The 10,928-nt window shown below is 55.0% G+C and overlaps 1 protein-coding gene across 1 annotated transcript; it reads right to left on the bottom strand.

Annotated features, from left to right (window-relative positions):
• Nucleotides 1–1,579: 1,579 nt before the first annotated feature.
• Nucleotides 1,580–7,080, bottom strand: LOC123400990 (DNA (cytosine-5)-methyltransferase 1-like). Its single transcript, XM_045094706.1, has 20 exons — nt 6,596–7,080; nt 6,408–6,504; nt 5,751–5,858; nt 5,533–5,664; nt 5,349–5,448; nt 4,693–4,847; nt 4,546–4,611; nt 4,256–4,468; nt 4,100–4,158; nt 3,956–4,022; nt 3,543–3,872; nt 3,391–3,459; nt 3,229–3,315; nt 3,076–3,163; nt 2,826–2,947; nt 2,644–2,748; nt 2,436–2,479; nt 2,286–2,355; nt 2,098–2,201; nt 1,580–2,009 (listed from the first exon to the last, which is right to left on the bottom strand). Exons 1-20 carry the CDS (start codon nt 7,078–7,080, stop codon nt 1,805–1,807), a joined length of 2,706 nt encoding a protein of 901 aa, XP_044950641.1. The 3' UTR covers nt 1,580–1,804.
• Nucleotides 7,081–10,928: the final 3,848 nt, after the last annotated feature.

Genomic DNA, 10,928 nt, shown 5'->3' with positions numbered 1-10,928 from the left:
CCACGTTGCAGCAAGGAGAATTCCATTTGACCAGGACACATTTCCACTGGCTGAATCCTGGCACTGCCCTCGTTCAGAACTTGAACTGCTGTCTCGCCACTGTCATGTTGCGGTAAATTCCATTGGGTTTTTCTGCCATGTAATTCTGTCATCACGCCTGTAACATCTGCAGCAACAAACTCAGGCAAGTGATTTGTTTCAGATATATCTGCCCGTAAAGCATTAGTTCTGGAGTTCGCTCCATAGGATCCTTCTGTCGCGGAAAATCAGAACTATCTGTATCGCACACATGCCTCTATTATGTATTTTACATGATCAGGGCTGATGCTGCAGAACGACTGGTCATTGCCATTGCTCTTGCCACCCTGCTCCATTGGGGACGGTGGGGCCATACGTGTGAGCTCTGGGTTCACTTCTTTAAGCTGAACATAAAGCAAGAAGCTTAACGATAAGTGAATCATATCCTTTTTTGTATTTTCGGTTTTGAGAGTAACTGTTTTCACATACCAACTCAAAAGAAGTTTCTGGTAAAGCCGGTGATTTGGTATGTATGAACTTTTGGATATCCTTGATAAAAGGCGGAAACATGGCTTTCTCCAAGCTTCCTGAACTACCAACCTGCAGATGTTACATTCATGTAAAGCAGAACCTCAAAAACATCAGCATCTAGGCACTAACTAGACTGCAGCATGTATTAGATTCCACAAATTAAAGACACCAAAACATATGATGGTTATTTTGCCGAAAATATAATAGAGCTTAGTCACACACACACAAAAAAGTGTGGCCGTTAGAAAAAATGCATAATCATTATCTGATGCAAATATCTAATATGGCATCCGCCGCATCCCTGCTCCTAACACAAATTGAAGAATTTATTAATCTGTAAAGCGATGCTGTTTCGATCTTCGGGGACATGGTAAACTTATAACTAGCTAGAAACACCATTGGCACTACACCGATATTACTTCAGTGATAAAATGCGAATCAGAAATCTGAAGTTTTGAACAACCAGAATGAGTGCACGTGCTAACAGAAGCACCGCATAATACCTGTCCGAGTAGCTCCAGCAGCAACTCCTCGCAGGAGCGGGTGGCATCAACCCTAAGAATCGTCCTGCCACGCCGGGACCTCGCCCTGGGCAGTGACAGAGGCGACCTCCTGCAGGCATAGGAGCGCGAACCGAGGGGCTCCGGCGAGGCGCCCACCAGCGCTGCGGATGACGGAGAAGTCGAGGCCTCGTCGCCGGCGAGGGCGTCGACGACCCAGTGCCAGTGGGCGGCGACACGGCGAGCGGAACGGGCCGCCGGCATTTTGGGAGACCCGGAGGAGTTTGAGGGGTAAAAATGCAAAAAAAGCTCCACTTTTTCTCTAGGACTGGATCAGACAGAACGTGTGAAACCACCCCCTACACTCAACTACTCCCTCCGTCTCAAAATGAGTATCCCAAATTTATAACTAACTTAATACAAATTGTATACTAAATCAACGACACTTAGTTTGAAACAGAGGGAGTATATCTCATGCTCAAATCCAACTTAAGCTTTGCATAACCCAAAAATGATGAACACCAGACCAATTCCAGTGGAGAACAGACAATAATAATTGTCAATGGGGCAGGTAGCAACAATGGAACAACATACCAGTACCAGTTTCTTCATCTACGACTAAGGATCTCAACGATCACAACAAGTTCAACCAGCCAACCACTCGAGCAATCCTTACATGCTGCAGCAATTTAGTTCCCGCGACAAATGGACTAGACTCGAACACCGCCACCACAACACAACAGACAGCCTCCGCTCTACTGCTCGACCACCTCGCCGGCAGGGGTCCCAACGGAGGAAGCCCTTGCCCGTGCTCCGGTCTGCCCGACGTTGGTGAAGCTCTCGGGAAGGACAAACAGCGCATCATGCCCCGCATCCACCTCGCCCTGGTACGCCCGGCCCAGAGAGTAGCCCAGTGCACGTGCGACGGGGACAGCCACAGCGTTTCCGACTTGGATGTACCTGCAACCATCATCAAGATGTTTCAGATTGTGTCAAAATTTTCAAAATGGTTTCGGTTTCCAATTTTCAACAGCATAGAGGAACTTACTTCTCCTTCATGGGACCGTTCATCCGGTAGTAGTCGGGGAACCCTTGCAGCCTAGCGTTCTCGCGGACAGTCAAAACACGTCCCTGGTTCGGGTGCAGAATGATCTGCAGGCAGCACAATTGACCAGCTCAGCAATAAAGAAAGAACTGATTGCGGATAACACTAGAAAAACGTGTGACAAAGCTGACCTGGTTATGCGGCTCTGCTCTGGTCACAACCGTAGGCACCGTCTCATCCCACCACAACCGACCAAACGGCCTGCAAAAGCAATAACATCATGTGTGTAAGCAAAAACAGATGTAGTAAAACAGTAGAGCTGGAGATATGAAGGCACTTACTTTGGTGATCTGCCCTTGATGAAGGACATTGCATAGTCAGGGACCTGTACACATAACAAGCTAGCATTTCAGCAATTGTACATTGTCTCTTCATTTTTATTACTATCATCAGTTGTCCTAGTTTCAGACAGTAGTCCTAGGTCATGTAACAGAAACTTTACACCAGCATACACACATTCAAAAAGGAATTGCACAGTAGAATCTATACCAAAGGTTTGCCAGACTTGAGGTAGACACGCTCAACTTCTGGATCCCACTCCACAATGTTATTCGCTCCAACCTTGACGCCTGGCAAGTCACGGAAATTTGCTCCCTGAAAGACAGCAGACAGGTCAAGCATGGTCAGAGGGAAAAGGAGAGAACAAGCACTGAAACTATTCAATATCCTACCTTCTTTATCGGAATCTGCTGGACTCGGTCATAATCATCCTGGTTTAGCCTTAAAGGCTGGTGGTCCAAGAGCTTGCCTTCTTCAGGACAAGTGTCATCACCAAATGAATAGTCCAACATATCTGGAAATTTGAAACAAGAACAAATTCACGATACATATACAGGCATAAAACAGAAACTAAAATCTGAAATGCAGAAGGAAAGGCCTTTCCAAAAGTAAAGAAGATGAAATTCATCTTACTGGTATTACCTTTACGACTAAGTCGTATATACCGCTGGAATTCAGTCTTGGGTTGACCACGATATTCAATCACCTCATGTGGTTGATAGTTGTCAACCTGCATAAAATGTGTAAGAACAAATGTAGAAGAGGAAGAAATGAACAAGGGAAGAAAGCACTTGCCTTCGGCAGATCTGAAATGGCATCACCAAGAAGGAGAGCTTTCTTCAAAATTGGCCTTTGTGTCTCATCATACGCAACAATGCTTTGCTGCAAATGAAACAAGCTAGTAAGCACATTTACATTTCTCCAAGTCAATTTCATAAAATTTGTGATCGGACTTACCGAGAAAGCATTTGGAGCACCACCACGAACAACTACATCATGAGTAGGAAGAGGATACTTTGGGAGGACCTGCCAGGCAAAATACATCAGATCACCACATTAGGCAACATATTTGCACCACATATTTACAGTGACAAAGGAACAGAACAAACCATTGTAGGAAGAGATCCCCAAAGGAACACCCGCATTCTGAACTGAGGAAGCCCATAGCAACCAGCTACCATCATCCCAAGGCGGGCTTGGTAGTTCAAAGACACGAGACGGCTCAATGCGTATCTACCGAGATAACCATCAGCAAATTTCAGAATGTCCACGACGTTCTCCATCAGAACAAACTTTGGTTGCAGGTAAGAGACAATGTCCATATAGGTAACCATTTGTTGATTTTTCTCGTCTTGTAAAGGGTTATCACGGTTTCTAAACCGGTTGAACCCACTTATCCCTTGGCAGGGTGGGCCACCACAAATAACATCAACCTGACCCTGTGGATTTTGACAGCACAAGTAAATGGAATCAGACAATATGGAATGGGACTAAAAAGACTGAGAGAAGAAAAGTTACTCACAGGCTGGGGTAGAATGTTTCGCTTGTACCCTTCTTGCACAAACTCCTTAATTTTCAATGGGCAATCACTACGTACAAAACAAAAGTCAGTGCACTGCAAACTGAAATTACCATGCTGCAAACATACAGCAAATGAGATACCTACCTCAGGTTTTCAATGGGCTCCCAGGTATCCTCTTCTGGGCCATATCCTTTCCATTGAACCTGTAACAGATTATTAGATAAATTGATCAATACATAAGAACCAGAACTAATAAAAACTACAACAAGGGGGGGACCAGAGAGAAAATGGGATTAGCACCTTAAAATAGATTCCATTTTTCCTCCCACTGCCACCATAGCAGATCCCAAGAAGCTTTTGAACCACAAACTCATCCTTTCCAAGAGGCTCATCATCTTCCTCTTCCTCAACAGGTTCTGCTGCATCAGAATCATTGCCATGGACATATTTGTCGCATAGAATCACCCATTCCTTAAGAAGTGCAAGAAAATCCTCAGCCTTTTCATTTCGAACCTGCAATCAGAGATAAGATCCTTTATACCAGGTGTACAGAACAAATAGAATCTAAGAATGAAGTTTAGTAGCCGCACCTCTGTTTTGGGATGGTTATATTTAAGGCTCTTGCATGCAAAGCTGTTCAGGTCAACAGCCCATTTCTATAAAGAAGAAATGCAACAGTCAGTGCTGAGAAATGTCAAAAACATAGTCTTATACAAAATGTAGGGCAGGCTTATTACAGTTTCAAGTTTCAGGCCAGCAAGCGCTGAACCCAAGCACAGCCCTGTTGACATCCCACCACAACCAGAATACAGATCAAGGAGGGATGCTGTTTTTACTGGGGTCCCATTCTCTGAATCAGCATCAGTAGAAATACCAGAGTTCTCGGTGGTGTCTACAGGAAATGCAAATTTCAAAGTGAATATTGATCATAAGATGGAAGAATACAGTGGCAAATCAATTGTTTAAATTCTGCGAGTAAATAATCTGTCAACCAGTTTATCTGTCACTAATAAACTATCTAGTCATAAAGTACTCATTCTTTAGATCACAAGTTGACAACTTGGAATAGATATAACATCGGAGGATCATAGAAATTTTAGCTCAGCAGCATATGTTGAATTGCATGTACAAGTTCAAGTGATGAAACTCAGAACCAGACATGATTATGATCATCAAGGAAAGGTGAAAGAATAATTTATTATTATTATTTTCAAGGCTTATGAGTTAACAACAAACCAAAACACCCCTTGCAAAGAACTGTGGAGGAACTAAAATAAATAAACAATGCTGTGTAAAACATGCAGCAGCAGCAGCATACAGTGCACAGATCAATAGCTAGTTTGTTCATTTGTGTTGCCATATGCAGCTAATGTAAGCATGAAACTGCAATTACCTGATGGGATGTTAGCAAATGTAGAATAAGCAACAGAGTATGACATGTCATAGTACAAGTCAGTGCCAGCCACCAGTTTGGCCTTGGTCACTGAATCCGTCTGAAATCAAGGGAAGCATACAGTGAGAAAAAAAAAATTAAATGGCACTTTAACAATTGACAAAGTTTGAACAGTGGCACCTACATTTGGATCAACATGGATTATCTTGACCTTTGATATGATGCAATCAAGTGGATTATCATTCTTTTCCTCAGAGAGAAAGACACGCTTTGGGTCATGGGTGTGATCATTGACAAATTTGGCTCTAGATATCACCTGCAAGATGACTGTTAGTTTGCCGCTATATAGGCATACATAAGTACAGAGTGCGCATACCACAACAATGCTCAATCAATACGCACCGTGTCCTCTGGACGGAAGAACCAGCGACATGTGAAGTAGTTGGTCTTGTCAACACCCTCAAAAAACTCAGTTATTCGGCCAATGTAATCTGCCTCATTTTCCCCAGCCTACAAATGGTAATGAAGAAATCAAAATTTAAGATAGGAAGTCGCTACAGAAGCTGGATGACAATATGAGAGCTCAACTATTTGGTTGATATACATTTTCCTGGCGAATAATTAAGTTGACAGTTAAGAACAATGTGTAAACAAGTACTACAAACATTGCAGGGTAGATACAAATTAGTTGACATTTAGAGCATCCAATATACAATCAGGCTATTCATAATGCTAGAAATGAACAGGCTATTTTGTAGTAAGAAAATACAGATGTTACAGACTGCATCCATTTCAAATTATATCACAAGCCTTTTTTTATACCCGTGTCAAACATTTTGTGTGTGGATGTAGACAGTAACTAGTCTATGCAATTGGGACAGTTACTACCATCTAGAAGAAGAAAAAACAGGGCTTTACACATTGCTCCATTGAAGGAACCAAGCATCAGAAGTCAAGTACACATGCGAGCTTCACGAAGGAAAGCAGGCACTTTTATGGTAGGGCGTTCCTATGGTAGAAGCGAGACAGGGAAGAAGGGGTGCGGGGTCGATCCGTTACCATGACGTAGACGTCGTCGCCGAGCGTGTAGTCCACGTCGTCGACCTTGGCGGAGCGGTAGTGGGCGCGCGCCTTCATGTCCTCGTCCTCCTCCGGCCTGCGCAGGCGCGGCAACGACACAAGGGTCAACAGAAAGCAACCAACCGGCCGAAACGAAAAGCAGGGCAGAGATGAGATCCGGGACGCACCGCTTGGGGGAGCCGCGCTGGTAGCGCTGCGGCCACTTGGCGCGGGCCTCGTCGGCGGGGACGGGCTCGCCGAGGAACTCGGGCTCCCTGTCACCGGCGGCGACGTTCCGGGCCTTCTTGGTGGGCTGCGCCACGCGCCTCTTGGCCGCCGCCGCCGCCTGCTGCTGCTGCTCCCCGGAGGCGGCCATCTCGTCCTCCTCCCCGAGGGCCAGCTCCTCCTCGTCGGGCTCCTCCCCGCACACCTCGTCCTCCGCCGCCGGCTTCTCCTCCGCCTTCTTCTCCCGCGGCGCCTTGGTGGCCTTCTGCTGCTTCTTGGCGGCCTTGGGCGCCGGCTTCCTCTTGCCGGAGGAGGTGCCCTTGCGGGGGCGCTTGGTGACCGAGGCCTCCTGGTCGGCCTCGGGCGCGGCCTTGGCGGAGGCCGTGCGCTTGCGCGAGGAGCCCCGCGACGGCGCGGCGGCCGAGGGCGGCGAGCTGGGCGGCGCCATGGGCTGGCTAGGGTTCCGGGGGAGGGTTCGGATCTGGGAGGGAGGGAGGGGTGGGGGTTTGGGGCGGCTGCGGAGTGGGGTGGGGAGATTGGAATGGGGTGTGGGAGGGTTTTAGAACTGGAACGGGCGGGCGGGCGGGCGGCGATGGAAAGAGCGGGCGGGATGGGGTGCACGGGCCCGAAATTTTTGGGGCGGGCGCGTCGGGAGGGCGGGACGGTTCGAGTTTTCGGGTGGTGTTCGGGATTTGAATTTTGCCGTGTGTGGACTGTGGGCGCCCGCGCTCTGTCGTCCGTGTCTGGCCCGTGTGCGTAGGTGGGGCACACGCGCAGCGCGGTGGGAAAAACAGCAGGATGAGCTTACAACCGTAAAAGAACCTCGCGTGAAAATCATCATCATCTCCGTGGCCATCATCGTCAACATCATCACTCTCCACCGCCACCAGCACCGAAGCCATCACACCTTGTGTCCATCATCCTTCTCTTCAAAATTTACCTAGTTGCCACGTGCGACTAACTAGTTGTCACGTGTGGTCCATACATAGTTTACGTGTATGGTTAATCATAGTTGTCGTGCGTGTTTACCTAGTTGTCACGTACGCGCAAATGCACTTATCATCCAGGAACGAATCGTAGTTGTCATATGTGTTTACCTAGGATGTGTTTGGTTCGAGTCATCAAATGAAATGTCATGGGTCCGACCCGTCCCTAGACCTTGTTCTTGTGTTTGGATTGAAAACGATCTAGAACCCACTCGTTCCCGTAGAGAGAATATTCGGCCCAGATCCGTCATGCGCTCGTTCCTCCAAATCGGTGGAACGACGCGGAACGCCTCGTGGCTCTCCTATTGCATCTCCCTCTCCTGCACTCCATGTTCGTCGCCGTCGCGCCCTCGTCGCCGTCGCGCTGCGCCGGGTGCGCGACCCAGACTCGCCGCCGGCAGCAGCGGCCGGTCCCTCCTCTCCTCGCCGGCAGCAGCGGACGGTCCCTCCTCTCCCCGTCGGCCGGTACCTCCTCTCCTCGCCGGCAGCAGCGGACGGTCCCTCCTCTCCCCGTCGGCCGGTACCTCCTCTCCTCGCCGGCAGCAGCGGCCGGTCCCTCCTCTCCCCGCCGGCCGGTCCCTCCTCTCCTCGCCCGCAGCAGCGGCCGGTCCCTCCTCTCCCCGTCGGACGGTCCCTCCTCTCCTCGCCGGCAGCAACGGCTGGTCCCTCCTCTCCTCGCCGGCAGCAGCGGCCGGTCCCTCATCTCCTCGCCGGCAGCAACGGCTGGTCCCTCCTCTCCCCGCCGGCCGGTCCCTCCTCTCCTCGCCCGCAGCAGCGGCCGGTCCCTCCTCTCCTCGCCGGCAGCAACGGCTGGTCCCTCCTCTCCTCGCCGGCAGCAGCGGCCGGTCCCTCATCTCCTCGCCGGCAGCAACGGCTGGTCCCTCCTCTCCCCGCCGGCCGGTCCCTCCTCTCCTCGCCCGCAGCAGCGGCCGGTCCCTCCTCTCCTCGCCGGCAGCAACGGCTGGTCCCTCCTCTCCTCGCCGGCAGCAGCGGCCGGTCCCTCATCTCCTCGCCGGCAGCAACGGCTGGTCCCTCCTCTCCCCGCCGGCCGGTCCCTCCTCTCCTCGCCGGCAGGAACGGCCGGTCCCTCCTCTCCCCGCCGGACGGTCCCTCCTCTCCTCGCCGGCAGCAACGCCGGTCCCTCCTCTCCCCGCCGGCCGGTCACTCCTCTCCTCGCCGGCAGCAGCGGCCGGTCCCTCCTCTCCCCGCCGGACGGTCCCTCCTCTCCTCGCCCGCAGCAGCGGCCGGTCCCTCCTCTCCCCGCCGGCCGGTCCCTCCTCTCCTCGCCCGCAGCAGCGGCCGGTCCCTCCTCTCCCCGCCGGACGGTCCCTCGTCTCCTCGCCGGCAGCAACGGTCGGTCCCTCATCTCCACGCCGGCAGCAGCGGCCGGTCCCTCCTCTCCCCGCCGGCCGGTCCCTCCTCTCCTCGCCGGCAGGAACGGTCGGTCCCTCCTCTCCCCGTCGGACGGTCCCTCCTCTCCTCGCCGGCAGCAGCGGCCGGTCCCTCCTCTCCCCGCCGGCCGGTCCCTCCTCTCCTCGCCGGCAGCAGCGGCCGGTCCCTCCTCTCCCCGCCGGACGGTCCCTCCTCTCCTCGCCGGCAGCAGGGCCGGTCCCTCATCTCCTCGCCGACAGCAGCGGCCGGTCCCTCCTCTCCCCGCCGGCCGGTCCCTCCTCTCCTCGCCGGCCGGTCCCTCCTCTCCTCGCCGACAGCAGCGGCCGGTCCCTCCTCTCCCCACCGGACGGTCCCTCCTCTCCTCGCCGGCAGCAGCGGCCGGTCCCTCCTCTCCCCACCGTTCGGTCCCTCCTCTCCTCGCCGGCAGGAACGGCCGGTCCCTCCTCTACCCGTCGGACGGTCCCTCCTCTCCTCGCCGGCAGCAGCGGCCGGTCCCTCCTCTCCCCGCCGTCCGGTCCCTCCTCTCCTCGCCGACAAAAGCGGCCGGTCCCTCCTCTCCTCGCCGGACGGTCCCTCCTCTCCCCGCCGTCCGGTCCCTCCTCTCCTCGCCGGCAGAAGCGGCCGGTCCCTCCTCTCCTCGCCGGCAGCAGCGGCCGGTCCCTCCTCTCCCCGCCGGACGGTCCCTCCTCTCCTCGCCGGCAGCAGCGTCCGGTCCCTCCTCTCCCCGTCGGACGGTCCCTCCTCTCCTCGCCGGCAGAAGTGGCCGGTCCCTCCTCTCCTCGCCGGCAGCAGTGGCCGGTCCCTCCTCTCCCCGCCGGCCGGTCCCTCCTCTCCTCGCCGACTGGAATGGCCGGTCCCTCCTCTCCCCGCCGGACGGTCCCTCCTCTCCTCACCGGCAGCAGCGGCCGGTCCCTCCTCTCCTCGCCGACTGGAACGGCCGGTCCCTCCTCTCCCCGCCGGACGGTCCCTCCTCTCCTCGCCGGCAGCAGCGGCCGGTCCCTCCTCTCCCCGCCGGCCGGTCCCTCCTCTCCTCGCCGGCAGGAGCGGCCGGTCCCTCCCCTCCCCGCCGGACGGTCCCTCCTCTCCTCGCCGGCAGCAGCGGCCGGTCCCTCCTCTCCCCGCCGGCCGGTCCCTCCTCTCCTCGCCGGCAGCACCGACCGGTCCCTCCTCTCCCCGCCGGACGGTCCCTCCTCTACTCGTCGGCAGCAATGGCCGGTCCCTCCTCTCCCCGCCGGCCGGTCCGTCCTCTCCTCGCCGGCAGCAGCGGCCGGTCCGTCCTCTCCTCGCCGGCAGCAGCGGCCGGTCCCTCCTCTCCCCGCCGGACGGTCCCTCCTCTCCTCGCCGGCAGTAGTGGCCGGTCCCTCCTCTCCTCGCCGGCAGCAGCGGCCGGTCCCTCCTCTCCCCGCCGGCCGGTCCCTCCTCTCCTCGCCGACAGGACCGGCCGGTCCCTCCTCTCCCCGCCGGACGGTCCCTCCTCTCCTCGCCGACAGCAGCGGCCGGTCCCTCCCCTCCCCGTCGGACGGTCCCTCCTCTCCTCGCCGGCAGCAGCGGCCGGTCCCTCCCCTCCCCGCCGGACGGTCCCTCCTCTCCTCGCCGGCAGGAACGGCCGGTCCCTCCTCTCCCCGTCGGACGGTCCCTCCTCTCCTCGCCGGCAGCAGCGACCGGTCCCTCCTCTCCCCGCCATCCGGTCCCTCCTCTCCTCGCCGACAGAAGCGGCCGGTCCCTCCTCTCCTCGCCGGACGGTCCTTCCTCTCCCCGCCGTCCGGTCCCTCCTCTCCTCGCCGGCAGAAGCGGCCGGTCCCTCCTCTCCTCGCCGGCAGCAGCGGCCGGTCCCTCATCTCCTCGCCGGCAGCAGCGGCCGGTCCCTCCTCTCCCCACCGGCCGGTCCCTCCTCTCCTCGCCGGCAGGAACGGTCGGT

Source organism: Hordeum vulgare, chromosome 6H, assembly GCF_904849725.1.
Source record: "Hordeum vulgare subsp. vulgare chromosome 6H, MorexV3_pseudomolecules_assembly, whole genome shotgun sequence".
Classification (NCBI taxonomy): domain Eukaryota; kingdom Viridiplantae; phylum Streptophyta; class Magnoliopsida; order Poales; family Poaceae; genus Hordeum; species Hordeum vulgare.
This window is presented reverse-complemented; position numbering and strand designations above follow the sequence as displayed.

Bases quoted from the DNA above. Each gene is read 5' to 3' on its own strand.
- LOC123400990 (XM_045094706.1), bottom strand. From the start codon at position 7,080: ATGGCGCCGCCCAGCTCGCCGCCCTCGGCCGCCGCGCCGTCGCGGGGC. The intron at 5,665-5,750 runs GTGCGTATTGAT...GTCATCTTGCAG, and splicing joins TCTTCCGTCCAGAGGACACG to GTGATATCTAGAGCCAAATT. The intron at 2,010-2,097 runs GTAAGTTCCTCT...TGATGGTTGCAG, and splicing joins AACGGTCCCATGAAGGAGAA to GTACATCCAAGTCGGAAACG.